General features: G+C 37.8%; 1 protein-coding gene across 5 annotated transcripts in view; it reads right to left on the bottom strand.

Annotated features, from left to right (window-relative positions):
- Positions 1–24,682, bottom strand: part of SYNJ1 (synaptojanin 1) — a 94,068-nt gene that overhangs the window by 68,627 nt on the left and 759 nt on the right. For all 5 annotated transcript variants that reach the window (XM_087418143.1, XM_087418146.1, XM_087418144.1 and 2 more), the window contains exons 2-4: positions 24,205–24,350; positions 4,049–4,135; positions 2,244–2,511 (exon numbers count right to left, since the gene is read on the bottom strand). In XM_087418143.1, coding sequence (XP_087274269.1) covers positions 2,244–2,511; positions 4,049–4,135; positions 24,205–24,350 — 501 coding nt within the window. The remainder of the gene's footprint in view (positions 1–2,243; positions 2,512–4,048; positions 4,136–24,204; positions 24,351–24,682) is intronic.

Here is a 24,682-nt window from a genome sequence, read left to right as displayed (position 1 = left end):
TATGGAACAACAAAAGATCCCAAATAGCTAAAGGAATCCTGAGAAAAAAGAACAAAGCTGGAGGTATCACACTCCCTGATTTCAAAATATACTACAAAGCTATAGTAACCAAAACAGCATGGTACTGGCACAAAAACAGACACACAGATCAATGGAATGGAATCAAAAGCCCAGAAATAAACTCACACATCTATGGACAGCTAATCTTTGACAAAGGAGCCAAGAACATACAATGGGGAAAAGAAAGTCTCTGCAACAAATGGTGTTGGGAAAACTGGATAGCCATATGCAAAAAAATGAAAATATACCCTTACCTTACACCATACACAAAAATTAACTCAAAATGGATTAAAGACTTGAATGTAAGACCTGAAACTGTGAAACTTCTAGAAGAAAACATAGGCAGTACGCTCTTCGACATCGGTCTTAGCAACATCTTTTCAAACACCACGTCTGACCGGGCAAGAGAAACAATAGAAAAAATAAACAAATGGGACTACATCAAACTAAAAAGCTTCTGCACAGCAAAGGAAACCATCAACAAAACGAAAAGACAACCTAACAATTGGGAGAAGATATTTGCAAACCATACTTCTGATAAGGGCTTAATCTCCAAAATATATAATCTCCAAAATATATAAAGAACTCATGCATCTCAACAACAAAAAAACTACCAACCCAATTAAAAAATGGGCAAAAGACCTGAACAGACATTTCTCCAAAGAAGATATACAGATGGCCAACAGACACATGAAAAGATGTTCAAAATCACTAACTATCAGGGAAATGCAAATCAAAACTACAATGAGATATCACCTCACGCCCATCAGAATGGCTATAATTAACAAGACAGGAAACAACATGTGTTGGAGAGGATGTGGAGAGAAGGGAACTCTCATACACTGCTGGTGGGAGTGCAAACTGGTGCAGCCACTATGGAAAACAGTATAGAGATTCCTCAAAAAATCAACGATAGAACTACCATATGATCCAGCTATTCCACTGTTGGGTATTTATCCAAAGAACTTGAAAGCACCAATTTGTAGAGGTACATGCACCCCTGTGTTCATTGCAGCGTTATTCACAATAGCCAAGACTTGGAAGCAACCTAAGTGCCCATCAAGGGACGAATGGATAAAGAAGCTGTGGTATATATACACAATGGAATACTACTCAGCCATAAGAAACGATGAAATCCAGCCATTTGTGACAACGTGGATGGACATTGAGGGTATAATGCAAAGTGAAATAAGTCAGAGGGAGAAGGTCAAATACCGTATGATTTCCTTCATTAAGTAGTAGATAATAACAACAATAAACAAACACATAGGGACAGAGATTGGACTGGTGGTGACCAGAGGGGAAGGGGGAAGGGAGGAGGGTGAAAGGGATAATTCAGCACATGTGTGTGGTGATGGGTTGTAATTAGTATTTTGATGGTGAACATGATGTAATCTATGCAGAAATAGAAGTACAATGATGTACACCTGAAATTTTTACAATGTCATAAACCAATGTTACTGCAATAAACAAAATTAAAAAAAAAAAAAAAAGAGAACATTAGCTTAGAAAGGCAATACTGCCAGAGACAAGATCTCAAAACTAGGAATAGTAAATGCGAGTGACACAATTCTACTACAACTAATTCGTTCCTAATTTTAAAATAAACATTTTAGGGGCCGGCCCCGTGGCTTAGCAGTTAAGTGTGCGCACTCTACTACTGGCGGCCCGGGTTTGGATCCCGGGCACGCACCGACGCACTGCTTGTCCGGCCATGCTGAGGCGGCATCCCACATACAGCAACTAGAAGGATGTGCAACTATGACATACAACTATCTACTGGGGCTTTGGGGAAAAAAAGGAGGAGGACTGGCAATAGATGTTAGCTCAGAGCCGGTCTTCCTCAGCAAAAAGAGAAGGATTGGCATGGATGTTAGCTGAGGGCTGATCTTCCTCAAAAAAATAAAAATAAATAAATATTTTAAATACGTTTCTGAAATGAAAGGTCAGTCTAGATCAGGGACAGCAAATGGGTCTCATGACACATGACAACTTCAGTAAACTGAGACTGGATGCCTGCTACACTCTGCTGCGGATTCCGGAGCAGGAAAAAGTGGTGTGCTCAATCGGCAGTGCCCAGCCCTGCCATCTCTGAAAATAACTATTAAACCTACTATGCCCCAAATCACCAAGCTATTGCACAGCACATGATTGCAAAGGGAAAAAACATAACACAAACTCACCAGAAAAATCTATTATCAGTTGTGTGTTCTTGCATGCTACGATGTGCATTAAGACTCAGATCTAAACTGATTCCAGATGCAGACCATGCAAAATAAAAGTTTCCTGAATTCAAAACTTTTCGCACTTCTGAAATGCGATCCTCATCTGAAGAATCAATTCGTAGTGATATAAATTCAGTGGAAGTAACTCGGAAAACTTCAGATTCTTGAATTTTTCCAACAGACATACATCCAGTGACGAGGACCAGATAATGTAACATAGTATCTCCTGCAAAACCAAAGATTTCACTTGATGAAAAGTCCCAATACTTTTCAAGCTATTCAAAGTTTCTTCCAACTTTCTTCTTGTGTCTCCATCTTTTTAAATCTGCCACTGTGGTTATTTTAAACTTATCACGGACATGTTTAAGCTCATAACTAGATTTTGGCAAAAGTTGAAAAAAATCCTTGTGTAAATACATTTAGTATAACGAAACATTTAAACATTAACAGAATAATCTCACATTTACGACACCGTTCCTCTACCTGATATGAAGCTATACAAAAGTTATCAAATAAAAAAATGTACGTGTTATCTTCCCTACCTTTCCTTTATTTGTTTGACTTTTAGGAAGTTCAGATAAGACAATGAATATGAGAGTTCTTAGTAAATGGCAAAGTTGAAAAAATGGTATATAAATGTGAGCTGCTGCTGCTGATGATATATGGGCAAAAGTCCCTGGTAACAATTTATAAAGCAATTTGGCTTACAAAAACGTTCATAGAGATTTTTTTCATCTAACTTTGATGAAAATCTTATGAAATTAGTATGAAAGTAGAATTCAGCAGTGGTGTACTTTGAGCAAGGGCTTTGACATAAGCAGAAGTGGCCCTGAATCTCAGCTCCACTACTTATTATCTAGGGGAACTTCAGTGTGTTAACATAACCAACCTTAGATATCCTCCCTTATGAAATGGGATTAAAACAAATCTCACTGGGCCATGAGGATTACCTAAAACAATATTATTTAAGCAGGCCCAGAGCTTCACCTGTGATAGATTCATAACAAATGGTAAATCTCCATTTTATAGACCAGTGCTCCTCAAAGTATGATCTGTGAACTGTTACCAGTTCACAATGAAAAAAGGTGCTTGTTCTAGAATGGAAATCAACTACATCATTAAGTTCACTGCTTGGTTTAGCTGACTTTTTTTTTATAGTAAGACTTTATCAATGAAGGAAGAAGCCATGTGTTGATGTGCATGATGGTGCAAGCTCCTTATTTCATCACAGACCAATAACAAAACAGTTCATGGAATGGTACCAGTCCTTGGGCCACACTTCAAGTCACATCATTATAGACAATCAAACTGGTAATCGCAAAGGTTACGTTGCAGCCCAGGGTGACATTAAATGGCAGAGACAGGCTCAAGCTGAGACCTTGTGAATACAAAACAGATGTCCTTTCCCCTATAAACCAGGGAAATCAGTGTGCTTCCCACTAAGACATCTTTTCCTAAATGCACTGAAGCAAAGGGAAAGGATAATGCCCTGATTTTCTCCTTTGACCACTGATAATCTCTTAAAGTGTTCAAACAGGACGCTGTCTCTGGAACTTAAAATCACAAGAGCTTGAGCATGGAGCATGCCTTTTTGGCCAAGAAACATTATCCCGAGATTAGCTTAATTAAAGTTTAGAAGATGTTACCGCACTTATAGCTCAAACATGGAGCCTGAAATCATATATAGTAGTCTCTTTCAAATCCTTAGAAGTACAAAAATAGAAATGAAAAAATAGATTAATTATATTGAATAATAAACTTACCAAGATTTAATCGTAAAACACCTAAGAGTCCATAAGCATCCAGTACTTTGGAGTATGTACCCTTGATTGCCTCTTTTTCTGCAGATGCTACAAAAGAAAAGTTTTAGGGTAAGAAAAACAACTTGAAACATCAGCTTCTACTTAGCTATAAAGCCAGAGTTTCAACCAAAAATTTCTTTTTTTTTTTTTTGTGAGGAAGATCAGCCCTGAGCTAACATCCATGCCAATCCTTCTCTTTCTGCTGAGGAAGACCAGCCCTAAGCTAACATCTTTTGCCAATCCTCCTCCTTTTTTTCCCTTTTTCTCCCCAAAGCCCCAGGAGATAGTTGTATGTCATAGTTGCACATCCTTCTAGTTGCTGTATGTGGGACGCTGCCTCAGCATGGCTGGACAAGCGGTGTGTTGGTTGGATCCGAACTCAGGCCGCCAGTAGCAGAGCGAGCGCACTTAACTGCTAAGGCACAGGGCCAGCCCCATCAACCAAAAATTTCTAAATCTAAATCTGATATTCTTAACATAAATGTAGTGCATAAAATATTTTTTCAAACTAGTAACTTAACTCTTCTTCCCAAAGAATTAACAAATTATGCCAGCACCATCTATTAATTAATCCATCCTCTCCCACTGATCTGAAGTACTACCTTTAGTAATATTCATATGTTTTGAAGGTCGCTTTAGTTTTCTTCTCTGTTCCACTGATCTGTTTGCTTACTCTCAATACCAGTAACACACTGTGTTGTGACATCCCCTATAGGACAACATCCAACTCGTTTACAAGGAATCTTCCAGAATCTGGCCTCAACATACCCTTTCTGCTTCGTTTTTCATTACTCCCCTCTTCGCCCATCCCACGTATCCTATGCTCTAATCACAGTAAACTCACTATTGCCCAAACAGCTCTCTTACATTTCCATACCTCTGCACAGGAATCTAGCCTTCTGTTTGCAAGGCTTTATCCAAACTTTGCCTCTTGGCAAGTTTTTTCACCTCATAAAAATGCAGGCACACAGTCACTTTTCAGAAATCTTTCTTTACTTTTCCAGGCACAGTTCTTTCACAGAGCTCCCTCTTCATCTTGCCAAAACATTTTACATATACTCGTCACTTGTCTTCCCCGTTAGCCAGCCTGCTCCCTGAAGGTAGGAACTGTCCTATTCGTCCTTTTATCCCTGACGCTTAGAATTGTGCTTGACACACAGAAGACTGACTAATGTTTAAATCATGAAAGCTAATGGCAGTCCCTGACCACACAGATTAGCATAGGAACAGAGACATCTTCAGTCTGGCCTTTGTCTTGATTTATTTCTTCTGCTATAAAGTTAACGTTATCTTGCTAATGAATATAACCCACAGAATAATTTCCCTAGGGCAGGCTGTTGTAGTTGTTCTATTGAGAAAAAAACAAAAACAAAAACAAATCCTGACGCTTTAAAGGAAAAACCTTCCTAGTTCTTAGCAAATACACTTATTAAAATTTGACAGAGAACCAAAGAAATATAAACCACAGCTAGCATCTCAAATAACACATTCCAAAGCCTACAAATCCGGAAAGGTCAGCTCCTCTTTCTCATTCTGTCCTTTCCCTTCCAGTTCTTTCCTTCTCTACTGCCCTCCCTTTTCCACTCTCCACCCCACACTCCCCCCACCTCAACTCTTGGCTAACACGTTCACTCCTTATTACCTCTTATCTCTTGCACTTATCCCATTTTCCCTTTCCTCGTTAATCTACAATATAGAATTACAGAATATGTTGGCAGTACTGGTACGTTCCACATGAGAAAAGCACATAAGCAGTTCCTTATGGCCTTCCCACTCCCTGTCAATCTTTATTGCCAACAAAAGGGCTATCTTCTCGGCCCACTGCTTGGTCTGATACTTCTTAGTACCTTGCATTAGAGAGCCTTTCCTTTGCCTTGAAACTCTTCTCTAAGGTTCTACAGACCACTTTCCCTGTCTGCTTCACCTCTTCTCAGACCATCTACTCTTACACTTCTTCCTAGTTATCCTGCTTCTGCCTTCGAATGAGTTTTGCTCTGCTAGTTGGCAGCACAGGCTAAGACTAAACGACTCAATTAATCACCCAACTAGCTGATACTGTCGCAGTTCTCTAAGTATGTTCATTATTAGGTGTGGGCCTTTATCTTTACCAAACTGCCTAGCATGAAATTAGGGAGTGAAGAAGATTTCACCAAGCCATTAAAGTTTCGGGGATTTCTATTTCATTCTGCATTCCTAGTGTCCCTATTATTATTATTATACCATATGTTTATAAAACAGTTACTCCTAACATTCAATGACAAAGAACACAAAGACACATCCCAACAGAAATTTTAATTATATTTTATAAAGTAAGACAGGATTGCCTTCCCCTAAATACTGCCTCGTTAAAGAGTACCATATATGGGGCCGGCCTGGTGGCGCAAGCAGTTAAGTGCACACGCTCTGCTGCGACAGTCCGGGGTTCACAGGTTCGGATCCCAGGCGCGCACCAACGCACTGCTTGTTGAGCCACGGCGTGGCGGCGTCCCATATAAAGTGGAGGAAGATGGGCACGGATGTTAGCTCAGGGCCAATCTTCCTCAGAAAAAAAGAGGATTGGCATCAGATGTTAGCTCAGGGCTGATCTTCCTCACACACACAAAAAAAAGAGTACCACATGTACACAAAAGCAAAGGTTAGAGAGATCTGTTGTATCTCTAATGACAGTAGGCATGCCTTCCAGAGGAAATATCACCCTAGAGTCTTAGAGGTTACATGCTATACACTCTAAAATACCATCACTAATATAGTAACATAGAAATTACTAGGTGTATCAGTTTTGGCAGCAATCATTTAGGTTCAAATACCAGCAGCTGGTAAGAGTTAAAAAGAAAATATATTTTTAATATTAAGTCATCACCTTTCCTCAGAAAACAAAAAAAGGCATTTTATAACTTAAATTACCATGCAACAAAATGTTCTCTCTTTTAATAATTACCTTTGCATTAACTGTGTTCCAAACACATGAATATATCATGTGTCTCAGGCCCAATGAAGACCCATCTGTTAGACTGTCACCTGATTCAAACATGACAAGCAAACATGTCATGCTGCTCAGTTATTGACGCTTTTACATTCTGAGACTCAGGAAACAGGACAGACACACACATCATGCACACAATTTAAACTAAGGTGCATATTCCTAGATAAAAGTATGCTAAAGGAAAGGAAAAATAATTCAAAGAGTAGACGAGATGTCATTTTCCCTGCCAAGAATTTTTTTGTTTCCCCTCAAAATATTAAATGAAATTTAAAAATTATTTTGAGTGACGAATAACGTTTCAACTGAGGTACTTGTATATTGTTTCTGTGATGATTATGACAGTAACTAACACTGGCTTGGTATTTTTCATGCATTATTCAATTTTCACAACAATCCCACGAGCAAAATTACTACCCTTTCCATTTGACATATAAGGAAACAGGCTTAGAGAGGTTACTAATTCGTAACTAACTTGCCTAAGCTTAAACAGCCAGAGTCAGAGAAGGCAGCTTCAGGAGGGAAGGGACTTTGTCTAGTTCACCGCCCTATTCCCAGTGGCCTAGCTCAGGGCCTGGCACTCAGGAGGACTTCAACCATCGTATGCTCAATGAATTGATGAATGATATTTCAGAGCCATAGGCACTTTTAACTCTAGACACTTCCAATTTCATAAGAGAAAACAGAATGTTTTCTTCCTATATATTTTTTTTATCTAAAGGACTGTAGGTGTTTTCCTGTTTTTCCATATACGCTTCAAAGGTTTGGGGTAGAACGGAGGAAGGTCCTTTGAAGGCTGTCAGAGCCCAGGCAGAATAAGAAGGATGGCCCTGTGCACGGAGATGAAGCCAGAGGCAGGGAAAGAGGCATCCACTTGGGAGGAGGGGCAGACTGGCACAAGATAACTGAAGTATGAGTGGAGTGAGAGAGGTGGTGTCTACCCAGAGATGTTGGGAGCAGCCTGGCATGGTATGTTGGAGCTTGAGAAGGGTGGGGAGGGCAGGGCGCACTGGAGGGAAGCCGAGGGCAGGGTGTTGGAGCCCCAGTGAGGTGAGGAAGGCACCCACGTGAAGGAGGAGGCTGCAGTAGCAACAGGACAGTGGTTATATACAGGGGAATGATCAAGGATAATGGGAGCCAGGTTTCTCACTATCAGAGAAGGGGAGTGCAAATATGGAAAAAGAGAAAACTAGATTGGACACTGCAGTGTTGACTAGAATTGGAGTTACCAGTGTAAACTCACATTTTTCTAAATAGACAGACATAGATATAAATGGGTGTGTATAATTATATATACATACTTACATATTCTCCCTAGCTCTATCCATTGACAGGACCTGCGATCAGCAATATACCAAAAGCAATAAGCACACCTAGTACCCAGATCTTGTTTTCTAATACCATTTTCCACTAAAAGGAACTAGAACTCCTCGGAGAAATGGCTGATGCCAGGGCAAGTGCAGGGATAAAATGAGCCTGGAACACATTCTTATGCCTGAAGGCAAGGGAGTATTCAAAGAATAATGGAGACATGTCAACAAAAATGCAGAAGCCAGCTTGAAGGGGTTTCTACTGGCAAAATCTGGGATAATTTGAGCATCAAAATAAATTATGAGAGAAACAGATTATAACTCAATGAATAAGCCCATAAATTGAAAGCTTGAAGAGAAATGGGATAGTTACATAGACTCAAAGTACTTCACCTCCAAACATTTATTAATTATAAAAGAAAAAAGAGTCTGCCCTAGATGTCTTACAGACACCACCTTAACCCAAGTAATCAAAGTGAACACCAACAGTAATGGGACAAGTCAAAATTGTGTGCCACCTGACAGGACACAATGAAAAGAACGCAGCACCACTTCTGTAATATTCCTGCCATGATGTATTACCTGAACCTGAGCATGAGGAACCACAAGACAAACCCAAAGTGAGGGACATTCTACCAAAGAATTGGCCTTCATTTTCAAAAGCTGTAAGGTCATAAACAGCAAAGACTGAGGAACTTTTCCAGATTTAAGGAGACTAGAGAGATGTGACAACTAAATAAAACGTATAAAACTGAACTGGATCCTTTTCCTATGAAAGACATTGTTGGGACTACGATGAACTTGAATGGAGTCTGAGGATCAGACAGCAGTAAGGTATCAACGTTAATGTTTTTATGGTCATATTGTAGTTATGCAAGAGGATATCTTTCTAGGAAATATGTAATAAAGTATTTGGGGGTGATAGAGCATCATGTCAGCAACTTACTCTCAAATAGTTCAGAAAAAAAAATCCTTTGTATTGAACTTCAACTTTTCTGTATGTTTGAAATTGTTTCAAAATCAAAAAATTTTTTAAATGTAACCAGCAAAAATAAATTTTCAAAATACATGTGCATATTCCTAAATTAAAAAGCTTTCATCTCTAACTGTCACTAAGATAAACTCTTATAATACCATGTTATCCTCTCTCCATACATATTTTTTAATGGGGAAAATGTATTTTATTATTTTATGAAGCTCCATGAGATATAGAGAAATATATGAGGTAAGAGGGAGGGACCTAATTAAATTATTGTCCCATTTCCATGGTAATTTAATTCTAGAAAATAACTTGAGAATCCTCCACTATAAACAGATTATTTAAAATAAGAAAGCCACAATACTTTAAAATAATGTGTATGACCTTTACATAAAACAGAGTATCTGTAAATACTTGACTCAATCTATCCCTGTCTTTCTTTTTCCCTTAATACGCCCCCCTTGCTTCCCATGCTTCAGCCAAAACAAATACCGTATTGCCCCTTCTACATGCTCCACATCCTTTTCCCTCTCTTCCTTTGTTCACAGTACTCTTTCCATCTGGAATACCCTTTAGTCATCTTTGCCTTTCCAAATATTACCCATCTTTCAATATCTAACTAAAATGCCACTTTCTTCCTGAAGTTTTCCCTGACCACTCTGGCTGGCAGTAAATCTCTTTCTTCTCTCTGTTGTATACTACGGACACTTGTACACTGACAGCAAGAGAAAGGAGGTCTCATTTCTTTATATCTCAACACAATAGCAACCTAACACAGAGACTCGGAACACTGCAGCTGTTGATTAAGTATTCATCTAATAGACAAAAATAAATTGAGTGCTTGCGGCACAGAAGGGAATGTTTTGTTAGTTTTAAAATAATACATACAAAGATAAACATTTTACCTTACCATTGATAGTATCTGAATGCTCCATCATTACTGAAATTTAACAATTCCTCACAGCGATGCTGGGAAATTTTCAAATGTGAGGTCTGTGGTGGGGTGTGAGGGTGCAAGTTGGAAGTGGGGGTAAGGAAGACAGGCATTGTTAAATGACTGCTAAGCAGGCTTTAACCAGCATCATCTATTAAATGGCAGGGTGTATGGAGAGCTCAGAGGAGACGAAGTGAAAGGAGGAGCAGAAATGCGAGTTCAGGGGACATGATGATACGGAGGAAGCTCAGTTCACTCTCTTGCTAGTGTTGTCTTCAAGGTATCTGCTGTGCTCTCAACGAGGAGAACAGACTGCTTTTTGTAGAGTTGGTTGCATTTTTTTCCTCCTGTTCATGCTGGTGTTTTTAAACAAACAGATGCTAGGAAAAAGAAATCTTTCTTTTTACAAGTTATCGATTTCTAACCACAAGTAAGTATAAATGTCCAAGAAGACCATTGTTGTAGGAGTAATTCTGAGTCGATCAAGATCTTCGGCAGTTCAGCTAAGGTAAGCAGGGCCGCACCTCTTTAGCTCACCTGTTAAACGTGTAAGGTGAGGCGAAGCCTGACTTCTGAAGTTACTCCTGTGACACCTCAGGGATCAGCACTAACTGCCTCAATAGCTTATTTTAAAAGGAAAAACTCTTCTTTTTGTGTCACATTCAACATTCTCTTTCATTCATGCTTTAAATCTTTTCTTAGTCTTCACTCTAATGCAAACATCCAATTCCTGAGAACGCAAAGCTATCTTAAGCATAAATCTACAATTATAGCTATATCTTTAAACATATCCTCACATCATTAGAATTCATAATCTGAAATCCCACTGATTCTACTCCTAGTGAATATATAAATATGAATAAGGTCATAAAATAGAATCTAAAGTAAAATAAAATATGTACCATAAACATTTATTCTCCTAAAAATATTTATGGGTGAAATTAAATGATGTCTGAGATTTACTTCAAAATAAATGGGGAGGGGGAGTCAGTGGATAAGGGATACAGATAAACACAAGTGTCCATGAGTTAATAATCGTTGATATTAGTTAATATCATGAGTTAATAATCATTGAGGCTAGGTGACAGATACATAGGAATCAATGACACTCTTCTCTCTCCTTTGATGTACGTCTGATACTTCCCAAAATGAAATAGTAAAATTTATTCTGACAACATTCTTTGGCGTACTGGATAAATTCACAAAAGAGAGAAGACAAGATAACTCTGGCCAGTCAGCAAGAGAACACAGGCTACAGGCATTCTAAGCGATCAGAGAAGCACTTTCTTCCAATTACCCTAGACCAGAGGTATATTAGTCAAAAGTTCAATGGGCGTTGGGACTTTAACAAACTTGAAAGACAGCAATAAGTCCTACAATCTTGAGAATGGCTCCATGGCCTGCTCTTCCCCAGGCTATCATATATTCATCAAATAATAAATATATAATAAATTGGGAAAGAAGAAGACTTGGCAATTCCAGAATGGACACCCCAGGAAGGGTAAATACTGCTATACTCTGTCATAAATGTTTTCCTTACATTCATCACAAATAACTTAGCTTTAATATCCTATTCTTTTGAAACTATCCTTGGAAAAGAATAAGCTCGCCTTTGCTCATCACAGACGAGGGTAATATTTAAAACTACATAAAGCCATGAGATAGTGATATCCTATAACTTAATTCAGAAAACTTAACTCATTCATTATTTTAGCTCTGTGCATGTTTTAAAAGTTCTTTTAACTGAACACATTCATGACTGAAGGCAAGCCTAACCTACAACATTTCCTATTTAAGCTATAGGAAAGTAATGAAAATAGAAGCTATAGAGGTGATCGATTTATAGACTATAGAAAACATTCACAGTATAAATATATCAATTGTTCTCTATCAAAATTTAACACACTAATTGTTCTCTATCACATTATTCAACAGCCTTCTTTTGTGGAGTGGCTTACTTTTATAGCACTACGTCCTATGACATAACTGACGTAGTATTGTTGGTATTTCACCCTCAGTTCTCAAATCAGAATTTAAGGCAAACAATGAAGCATAAGATCAGATTATCGAAATTCAGATGGCAACATAATCATATACCTATTTCTTGATTTTCATGAGTTGTGAGTTTAAAACAGAGGTTTATTAAACAATTGTCAAGTGGTGATCACACGTGCATTGCTAACTCTGTCACCTGAACGAAAAGAATCCAAATTACCTTATTACCTAAAATCATCAGATAATTTAAAAGTCATTTGTTTTTAACTTAAACGGTATTTTGAGGATTAAATTTAAATGTAAATTTCTCTAACTTCTGATGAATTACAATAACTCAAACTAAATAATTAAGCTACTCAGTGAAGGTCCTGCTAACCAATGTCAACATTCTGCTGTGGCTCAAATCTTCCAGATGGGGAACAGACTGTCTTTCTTTAGCTGCTACAGAAGACCAAGCTAAAGAAAGTCAAGAAGAATGTGAAAACAAGATTACAAATTAGTACTATCTTCCTAGAATCACAATTTGCCTGTGGTTGTATGCACCGCAGTTTGTGGTCAGCTGATTTGCATGCAGGTAGCACTTTAGCGTAGAACCAGAGAGCCTCTCGTCAGAGGATCCTAGAGATCACGCAGTCCAAGCTATTCATTTTCAGAAGAAAAAGACTAGAGGTTAGGTGATTCATCCAAGATCATATAACTAGCTGGTAGTAAAGCCTCTTTCCATTTCATCATACACAAAGAGAAAAATTATTTTAAAAGCAAAAGGTTTTCTTTGTATGATTAAATAATTAAAATTCCAGATGAAAGACCTTAAACTATCCAAATTAACATTCTGTATAAACAATACATTCCCAATCTTGGTGACATTTCACAATAAAAACAACCTCTCACTCACTCACACAAGTATTTACTGAATGCTTGCCATGTACCAGGACACTTGCAAGGTTCTAAAATAAAAAAGTCAGTGCCCTAATACCTTCTATTGCAAAGAGAGGCATTATATAATCATACAAATGCAAAATTATAAATTATAGTAAGTACTATGATGAAGTTCCAACAGAGTGCAAGAGAAGGACCTAATTTAAAATGGTTTGTTGGGGGAGGGTGGTGGTTAGAATAGGCCTGCCTGCCTGAGGAAGTGATCTTTAAGCTGAGACCTAAAGAAGAAACAGGAAGTTAGCCAAATGAAGAGTGGGGTAAAAATGTTCTAGGCAACATACACACACCCTATGACCCAGCAATCCCATCCCTAAGAATATACTCAACAGAAACGTGTACAAATGTGCACCGAAAGACACGTAAAAGGATGTGCATTCTAGTGTCATTCATAACGGAAAAATTGGAAATAATGTAAATGTCAACAGAACAAATACTAGAATATTCATACAATGGAATACCACATAGAAATGAAAATGAATAAAATACTGCCATATGCTACAATGTGGATGATCTCTCATACATAACACTGAGTGATGGAAGGCGGACACAATAGAATATATATTGAGTGATTCCATTTACGTTAAGTTGAAAATCAGACAAAACTAATCTATAATGTAAGAAGTCAGGACAATGACTATCTTTGCAGATCATGGTAGACATAATAATTGGGAAGGAACATGAGGAAATCTTCTGAAGAGCTAGGAAATAATGTTCTATTTCTCAACCTGATAGTGGTAATATGGGTATGTTTACTCTATAATAATTTATCAAGTTGTACTTTTATGATTTATATACTTTTTTACATGTGTAAAGTTTATTTTTAAAAATAAAATTTTAAGCAGAAGAAACAGCATATGTGAAGACCCTGAGACCAGAAAGAATTTGGTACATTCAGAATCTTCAAAAGAATACCAATGTGGCTGAAACACAGAAACCAAGAGGCCAAATAGTATAAGACTGAAGGTGAAGGCAGGGACTCAATGATTTTATTGTGGGTCATTTTAAAGAGTTTGGAATTTAAGTTTGATAGCCAACCACTGAAGGGTATTCAGCAGGGGAATGATATGATCTAAATTGTGTTTTTAAAAAGACTGGAGAGGGGGTGGGGGAGTGGAAGCAGGGAGACCAGTTAGGGAAGCTATTATAATGGTCCATGAAAGAGACTACAGTGGCTTGACTCGGGTAGAACCAGCTAAAACGATAAACTGCATGGATTCTCAATGAAATTAGGAGGTTGAGTTGACTGGACTTGGTAAGAAGTGAATGTGTGAAGTGCGAGAGAAGGAAGTTGGAGAATGATTCTTAAGTTTTGGTTTCAACAACCAGGTGGATGGAGTGAAATCCACTGAAATAAGGAAGACTGAAGGAAAAGCGGGTTTGAGGGAATGCAGTGGTCAATGTGACCGTCAACCCAGTATCTACTTCAACTCTTCCTTATTATGTAGCCACCACACAGGTGGGGTATTATGGGAACGCAGACAATCACTGTAATTTCTACCTTCTGCCAATCATCTGCTCGACTCACACAGCACACGCTATCCCTATAGCCATAGTAGTTGGTTCAGCAATGGACACAAAACTCAAAATGATCCACTGCAAGGGGAAGTGCATTTTCATTTTGCGAGTTCCAACTCATCTCAGTTTGAAAAAGCTGGATCTCAGTTACGTTATCCAAAACAAATAATTATTCTACCCAAATCTGTATCAGTCCCACACAGTTTTGCAACATCAACAAATCTGATAACTATACTGTCTACCCCATTCTCCTAGAGAATGATGAAACTGTTAAACAAGACAGGCCAGACATATCCTCAATGGTGACCAAGGACAGACCACTAATGAGCACTAATGTACAAACAGCTAGAAATTTACTTAATTATAAGATTCATCCTAGCTATACTTTGCACATGGTCCACAAGATATTAAAAGACTTTGTTTATCTACATTTCAGTAAGGTATTCAACAGACTACAGCAATCCTATGGTCTACTAGTGAATAAAATGAAACACACCTCATAATATTTATTGCTAAGGCGTGGTTTATATAAGTAAACATACTTTATATATATAAAGTTATATAAGAAGACTATAATAAAATGGAAGAAGAGAGTTATTTTAATAACATTCAATATATAGGAATATTTTATGTTTAAGCCAATAATTTAATAAGAAGCATTTTATTTTTTCTTTTCACTGACTTAGTTACCTCAAAATCGTCCAGGAATTTAAAGGGCATATAAATTCTTTCAATCCAAACTAAGGGAGTAATTAAATAGTGTCCAAATGACCAAGAAGAGTTAATGCATCTCTCCAAATGCCAAATTACTCACAGTAATTTGACTAGTTCAGTAACTATGAAATGTATTCCAATGTGAATGCATGTGCTTATATTATGTACCACTACAGAGGAACAATGGCTTACACTTGCAAAATCTATTTTAGGGGAAAAAGATAAAAACAAATTCTTATTAACAACCATTAAAAACCTCAAAATAACTTTAATTGTCAGCAGTAAAAATATATGTAATTTTTAAAGCTATACCACCTTTTGGCACTCTAAAGAGGCTAACCCCAATTGCACAAGTCCACTCCACTCTTTATGCTTCTTTTAAACTTACAGTTTAAACGTAACTAACAAAATTTCACTGACTCAGACTTGACCACATCAGAATTTTTGAAAATGTTGCCACTAGATGCAGAGAAAAGCAATACTATTTAAACTGCTACTCATTATAAGTGGCGAGGTTTTTTTTAGCTTTTGAATATCTGAAAACGTCTTTACATTGTCTTTGTGGTTAGGTACAGAATCCTAGGTGGACAGCTTTGGGCAATTTTTTTTCCTTTAAGTACTTTAAAGATATTGCTCTATGTCCTCTGGCTTAGATTGTTTCTTGAAGAAAAGTCTATCACCATTCACATCTTCATTCTTCTGCATATACGTTTTTTTTATCTTGGGCTACTTGTAAGATTTTTCTCTACATCACTGGTTTTAAGCATTTTTATTATGTATTTGGGTGTAGTTTTCTTCACGTTTCTTCTCCTTGGGGTTCATTTAGCATCTTGAATCTCTAGATTTATAGTTTTCATCAAATTTGGAAAATTGTCAGCCATATTCCTTCAAATATTTTCCTGCCCCACCCCATTCCTTCTAGAATTCCAATTACACATATATATTGGGCTACCTGAAGTTGTCCCACAGCCCACTGATGCTCTGTTTATTTACTTTAGTCTTTTTTTCTGTGTTTCATTTTGGGTTGTTTCTATTATTGTATCTTCAAATTCGCCATTTATTCTGCACTGTCTAATCTCTTAACCCCTATAAGTGTATTTTTTCATTTCAGATATTATTTTCATTTCTAGAAGTGAAATTCTCCTTAACATTCTCCTTCATTTCTCCTTAACATGCTCATCCTCTTCTGTACTTCTTGAACATATGGAGTATATTTATAATAGCTGTTTTAATGTCCTTGTTTATTAATTTTAGCATCTGTTTCTACAGATTGACTTTTCTCCTCATTATGGGATATATTTTCCTGCTTCTTTGCAGGCATGGTAATTTTTAACTGAATGCTAGACATTGTGAATTTTACAGGATTGAATGCTGGATATATGTGTAATACATTTTGTATTCCTATAAATATTCTTAAACTTTGTTCTGGATTATAATTAGGTTATTTAGAAATTAAGTTATTTGGAAACAGTTGTTCTGTCAGACAGATCCACAGAAGCATTTAGTCTAGGGATGCTTTGCCCCGCTATGAAGCAATATACCCTTCTGAGGATTCAACCCCATTCCCTGAGTATTACAAGATTTCTCCACTCTGGCTGTTTAGAACATGAACTACTCCCAGCCCTGCGTAAGCTCTAGGAATTCTTCGGTCTGCTCCCTTTTGGTGGTTCTTTCCCGGCCTTGGGTAGTGCCCTCACACACTGGCCCTGATCAGTATTCAGCTGAAGTCTCAAGGGGAACCCTCAACACATCTCTGGAGCTCTCTGTGCAGCTGTCTTCTCTCCGCTACTCAGTCCTGAGAATTCTCACTGCCTTGGCTTCCCCAAAGTCCCTACTCTGTCTCCTCAAGTCAGGGAGACTGCTAGGCTTTGTTTAGGTTCATCCTCCTGCTGCTGCAGCCTGGAAGCTCTCAAGGTAACAACTGAAGTGACTGTAAGGCTCCCTTCCTTTGTTTCCCTTCTCTTGGGGATCAGTGTCTTGTGCTGCCTATTGCTCAATGTCTGAAAACTGTTTCATATATTTTGTTTGTTTTGTTGTTGCTATTATTTAAAGTATGAGGGTAAATCCAGTTCCTGTTACACCATCACGGTCAGAAGCAATCATCCTGTTGCAGTCCTGGGCTAGTTATATTCTACAGGACAATTTAGCACATCTGATAGACCTGAAACTGTATAATAAAAAGTCACATAACAGGTGTCACTGCTCAGTGAGAAAGAAATTTTGCCTCTACCTTTTATTTCCTTGTAGTAAAGTTAGCTGGTAAAGAAATGAAAGCACTTGGGAACTACTAGTTTGGCCCTCCATTAGTAGCCTAATCCTGCTACCCGGCCCAGGATGGAAAAGTGAGGTTGATGTTTTTCTAAAGCGCTGATATTTAAGTTGCTGTTTATTTTCTTTTCTATTAAATATGACCATTCCAACAATTACTTACAAAAAGAAAATGAATTTGTGCATTCCTTACATAAAATGATATATAGGAAGTCTCAATTTCATTATTTCTGTGCAGAAAAAGTTACCTATAAACAGTCAGTTCTTGGGGCTGGCCCAGTGGCGTAGTGGTTAAGCTTGTATGCTCTGCTTCGACAGCCTGGGGTTTGCAGGTTCAGATCCCAGGCGTGGACCTATGCACTGCTTGTCAAGCCATGAACTGGCAGGCATCCCACATATAAAGTAGAGGAAGATGGGCACCGATGCTAGCCCAGGGCGAATCATCCTCAGCAAAAAGAGGAGGACTGGCAACAGATGCTAGCCGAGGGCTAATCTTCCTCACACACACACACAAAAAATTCACTTCTCTCATTGGCACAGATGTTAGCTCAGGGTGAAGAATCTTCCTCAAGCAAAAAGAGGGAGATGTGCAACAGATGTTAGCTCAGGGCAAAGCTTCCTCAGCAAAAAAAAAAAAAGTCACTTCTCTCAACTTGAAAATTTTTCTTAAAAAGAGATAAGATACTGTAGCTTATCTAAAGGGCAATCATGCTGAGTGGCAGCATTTGCCAATTAAAAAAAAAAAACCATGCACACTGCTTGTCATCACCACCTACTACATTCGTCAACCAAAATTCTAGAACCTGACATTTAACTTGGCCCACCAAAGAAACTTTATGCTTTTAATGACCTAACTCTAAATCAAACCATGTTTCCTATCTTACATATTAATACTTTGTAATCAACAACACACCAAGTTTAACATTTCCCTCATTAGAAAATGCTACTGATTTCACTCAACTTGAAAGTTTTCTACTAGCAAACCCTTCTTTTCGTTCTTCATTCTCCAACCCCAAAAATAATAACCACCACTCTCAAAACAGTACAAACAATACTTACAGTGAAAAAATCAAATGGTAAGACTGTATCACTGGAGCAGTTATTTAATCTCTCCAGGCCTGTTTTAACATTGTGAAATGGGAATAAAAGCACAACCCACAGAATTAAATGAAATAAAGCATTTCTAATGCCACGTCTCCTAAACTGTATGCTGAGATGCTCCAGGACACTTCAGCAACCCTCCAGGAAAGCTGTAGGATCCTTTAAACTGAAGGAAACATGGAGATACTCAACATATGTTGGACACTGCCCAAACTATTAGCCTGAGGTAGTTCAGAGTTTTAACATTAGACTGCAACACATCCCTTTGATGACATATCTTTGTGAAGGTGGATTATCAGTGGTTACTGTGATAAAAACCAAGTACCACTCCAAAATCAATGTGGAACAGGAAACAAGGGAGGTACTGTCCAATCTGATCCCAAGGTCTGAAAAGCTGTTCTGTGCTCAATAGGCACACAGAGCCCATGAGTAAATAACTGTGGTTATTTACAAAGGAAATAAATTATTCTCAATTTATTTGCATTATTTTTTTAAAACAGCTACTAAAGTTGTCAGGACATAAATGTTTATTGTTTGGCCCTAACTATTTAACAAACAGAACTGTGGCTTACGAGTGCTGTGAAAAACTTGAGACACCAAGAACACTATGAAACAATAAAAGTTAGGAACCTCTGGCTTAATGTTGTGACTAGCAGAGTAAGTCTCAAGTAAATGGAAATTATTATTACTCTTTACAGTGGATGGTTTCATAGAAAAGGCAGGACACTTCACATTCTGTGACAAAGATCTCCAGAATATTGTCGTGTAGTTTTATGGCTCATGTTTCCATGATAAAAGAAAAAATTAGGTAAAGAAATGTAGATGGACAACCTGGGGTAAAACCAGGTCCAGAGTTAAGTGATATGATCTTGCTATCTATTAAACTATACGATTTGAATCCTGATTTGACTCAAATCATGCTATCTGGAAAACCTGAAAATAATCTTACCACTAGACAGATAAAAGCAGTTAATCCTTACTACCATTCTAGTATGAGATATCGAAAAGAACAAAAGCTCTAATTTTAAGAATTAGGAATTTACATCACCACCTTACATGCCCATCTTTTAAACAGGTGATCCATAACTTCTGTTTTTAGAATCATCCTCCATTTCCCATGTGTTGACCTTCTCTTTACTTCATCTTCTATTTAGGATACAACTATGAAGTAAATTATTTACCTTTACCGAAGCATGATTTGGGCTGTAAAATAATGAGACGGCTTGTGAATTTAATGCATGCTATCTGTCTGACTGGCTCCTTGTCCTTCCCCTGTGATGGTCTTTTTACATGTGTAACTATAGAAAGATGACAGAAACGGAACCCGAAACAAAACTGACAGATGTCTTCTTTCATCTCTTAATAAATTGGTTTCCAAGAAAAAATATATAGGGTTATAATTCACCAACCATCACACTTACTGCTTACACTGGTCCAGACACAGTATACTAGTCACAGGGAGTCCACTTGCTACACTGAACCACTGCTCCATAGACACCAAATTTTCCATTTAATTGAACATTTTTCTGGACTAGTAATTTTCAAAAATGAGTAACACTAAAAATGGGTACACTACTAAAAAACATATTAACAATTATCTACAGATAAGAATGTTTCAGAGGTTTTTTAAATAAATGCAACAAAAGAAATGAATAATGAAATTATTTTCCATCTAAAGAAAAATATTTTACAGGGCCGGCCCTGTGGCTTAGCGGTTAAGCGCACGCGCTCCGCTGCTGGCGGCCCGGGTTCAGATCCCGGGTGCGCACCGATGCACCACTTCTCTGGCCATGCTGAGGCCGCGTCCCACATATAGCAACTAGAAGGATGTGCAGCTGTGACATACAACTATCTACGGTGGCTTTCGGGGGAAAAAATAAATAAATAAAATCTTTAAAAAAAAAAAAAGAAAAGTATTTTAAAACAAATTATTAACAGTATTTATAGAAGTCATAAATAACAATCACACACATTTTAACTGGCATTTCAGAAAAATCTTAATAATGTGACTAATAGTTATTTCCAATGATTTTTCAGTAACAAATCCAAACAATGTGTAATATACGTGTTTTATATCAGAAGTTCAGTCAAATGGCAATTCTTTAGAAGACAAAAAATAAATTTCATAGGAAAAGGTACCATACTTTCAAGCAGAGAATACTGCATCTTTGTCAAATTTGTAATTAATCTAGTTTAAGTTAGTCTTTCTCCCTATGCCACTTATTTAATAATCAGTTATTATGCAAGTATGAGTAACACACTGTACTAAGCACTGGGGATACAAAGATTACTAAGACATGGGCCCTCTCCTCAAGGAGTACAGCATCTAGACACAGAAACCTGAACACAGTTCCACATATTGTGAAAGCACTACAGTAAAAGTGCTATGGGAGCATCAGCACTTGGTTCAGGCTGTGGGTTTCAAGAAAACTCATTATTGGCCCCATAATAGACAATAATAGCATTAAAATTCTGGAAATGTGGTTATTTTGGATAAAATTTGCAAGCCAAAAAAGTTATCCCAGGGACCGGCCCCGTGGCTTAGCAGTTAAGTGTGCGCGCTCCGCTACAAGTGGCCCGGGGTTCGGATCCCCGGCGTGCACCGACGCACCGCTTGTCCGGCCATGCTGAGGCGGGATCCCACATACAGCAACTAGCAGGATGTGCAACTACAACATACAACTATCTACTGGGGCTTTGGGGAGAAAAAAGGGGGGGCGGGAGTTATCCCATAATCTATCATAGAAAGGCCTCTACAAACTATGCTCAGAAATGATCATTCCAATCTAATTACATCAGAATATCTTGGGGGCTGGAGCCCAGGCACCAGTATTTGTAAACTCCTCCTACCACCCCCCCCAGGTAATTATAATGTCCAGCCAGGGCTAAAAACCACTGGTTCATTGATTGATTAAGTCACAGCATCATGACTGATTCAAGCTTAGAATCCTATCAACATAAAGACAGAGTCCTAAAGGTTGGATTAGGGGACATTCAGTCCCTATGAGGATCTGTGATCAGAGATTAATTTCATTGTATTTTTACTTGCACCCTATTTTTTATATGTGCTAATAATATGAAAGATAAGACTTCATGCTGGGTATCTCATGGCCCGTCTCGCATAAGCCCAGAAAATTAAGTCACTGCCAATACTCAAAGGTATGTATTGCCTAAGATGTCTAACTTTTTACTTTACTCTCTAAAGCCAGGGCAATCGGAGCCTGTAGAAATCATAAATTTAGGTACCTGAAGACTGAGTCTGGATAGGGCCACTTTCGCTATCTATTTTCAAGAAAAACACCTGCATACAAGCATGGCGAGAACAACAAAACCAGCACGTAGAAGTCTGTATCTTGTGATACAGACTAAGTTCTAGAGAAATGAAGGGAAGGAAGAGACAAGAGAGAGCTAGAGTGGGTGGGTAGAGCAGATTCTTGTGAAGGAAGAAGACTTGAGCTGGGACTGACAAGCTTGGATTGGAAAGGCAGAGAAAAGCACTCTCACCATCTTGGAAGAAGAGGAGGGTAACAAGGAACAGTATGATGAAGTTTTGAAAAAGCATGGTACTTTGGGAAAGCAGTGAGGAACGACCAGAGTCTCCTTAAAGGGGATCAACACTGGACAAACAGGGTGGGGCCAAATTATTGAAGGCCTTGATTGACAGGTTGAGGAGTTTGAACTTATTATTATTTTTTTTCCCCCCAAAGCCCCAGTAGATAGTTGTATGTCATAGCTGCACATCCTTCTAGTTGCTGTATGTGGGACGTGGCCTCAGCATGGCCAGAGAAGTGGTGCCTCGGTGGGCGCCCGGGGTCCGAACCCAGCCCTCCAGTAGCGGAGCGTGTGCACTTAACTGCTAAGCCAAGGGGCGGGCCCAAAAAACGTGAAAGTTTTAAAAATGAACACTCTACAGCACAATACACACCTTGGTGTCACTCCAAACTGAATGTCAAATTAATTTTACAAGTCAAATAACTTATAATAAGGTCGGTTAACTCTTAAATATTAGTATTTTAAATGTTACTGTAAAGTTTATAGTAGGAAAGCTAATAACACACCTAAGAGATTATGTATCCATTTACCCTAGCTTTACAGAGAAAGGCAATATTCAAACTTTTTTTCTCCTGAAAGAATTACTTACATAGTCTAAATTTAACAAAAATAAATCGAATTAATAAATAGTTAAGACAACTTTTTAATATTCTTTTTCCTCAAAATGAATGTTAATACCAAAATGGATGGTTTTAGGAAGTTGTTTTCTTAAACCATTATTTGGCAAAAAAGGGGGCTGCTAGAGGTTTGGAAATATGATTATCCTTAGGTTTCCTGACCTTGGAGTAAAGTATAGCAATAATCCTAATAACTATAGGTAATACATACTTTGTAGCTGAAAATTTGACTTTCCGTTATTACCAGCAATCACAATTTAAGAAACATTTAGAATTTAGACAAATTAGGAAATCAGGTAACGTCAAATTATGGTTTTTCACTTATTGAATCTGGAGAAAGTCTAATAGTTTAAAATATTTAGGGACTTATATTTGTAAGTATGATTTTCAAACACTATTTTTAATTTATAAAAATATGCCCAGTAACTCAACTGATCTGAACATAGCAAAAACATGACAAAGAACTAGTTATCACTAGAAAGCCTCTAAAAACACAATCATATTTCAAATAATTCCAAACTGGAGTTATCTGCCAAAATCTCATATCAAGAAAGAAATGTAATATTCAAATTAATCTTTTCATTTTTAATTTTATTCGTCTGCCCACAAAATAACCCAAACCTTACTAATCTAGTATTTTTCTTGTAGTGTAGTAGTCCTTTTCTTTAAAATAGACTATCAAAATAACTTTTTAAATAATATGAAATCAATCACATATCTCACATGTAATTTTAGAAGTTGCTTACAATTCTCTTAATGAAAATATAAGGCCGTCACCATAAGATACTCCAACAATATTAGATAAATAAACATTCTTATAGTCCATTTCTATAACTGACCTATAAGAAATTCTGTTCATTACAGTAAAGATATCAATTAAGCCACTTGACGGGTTTATGTGATGTGATATAAACTGCAACCATATTTCTTTGGAAAGATTTACTTTTAGAAGCAGCAGAAGAACCCAAGAAAGCAAAAACCTGTAACCAAAATCCGCATCTCCCCCAACCCCTAGGAAAAACCTGCCTCAGAGGAAAAAAAGAAAATGAAAGTTTAAAAGAAAATAAGGTTTGATTAAAAGAAAATAAAGGCATAATCTCCTAGATAAAATACAGTGAGGAGGTTGTCAGGGTCTTCTCTAAAAAATGGTTGAATCTGAATTATTTTGAATCAAAACAGGGACCATGATCAACTGGGCTATAACATGACTTACAGAGCACAGCTACAGCCCCAGACTCGAACAGGAGACATTCTTCCTTATGCCTAGTTTCCACTATGAGGCTGAAAGGTGGGGGGTCCAATTTGTGATAGATCCGAAATCCTTTGCTGAACGCCATTCTCCTTTCTTCAGAGGCAGCCCTGTGAAAAGCAAGCAAAGCAGAGCAAATGAAGCTGATGTTTCCTTCTGCAGCAAGAACTGCAAAGCATCCAGAAGTCCCTCCCTGCCAGGTTTTGATGGGGGGGGCGGGGTGGAAAAAACGGAGCTCGGGGAGAGAATGGTTTATTCCAAAATAGAAGTCGTCACTGAATTTGATCAAAAAGCAAGAGGAAAAGCGACCGATTCTCCCGGCAGATCAAGGCTCTATCACTCTAAGCCCATGAACGGTTGGGTAAAGATGAGTTTCCCGTTTACTTTATGTTTACCAAAGGGAACAATTTTGAGCGTATTTCATTCGGAGTTATTTATCAGC

Source organism: Ceratotherium simum, chromosome 27 (assembly GCF_057802395.1).
Source record: "Ceratotherium simum simum isolate JZ-2026a chromosome 27, ASM5780239v1, whole genome shotgun sequence".
NCBI classification, from domain to species: domain Eukaryota; kingdom Metazoa; phylum Chordata; class Mammalia; order Perissodactyla; family Rhinocerotidae; genus Ceratotherium; species Ceratotherium simum.
The sequence above is the reverse complement of the archived record's forward strand: the minus strand, read 5'-3'. Positions and strand labels throughout refer to the sequence as shown.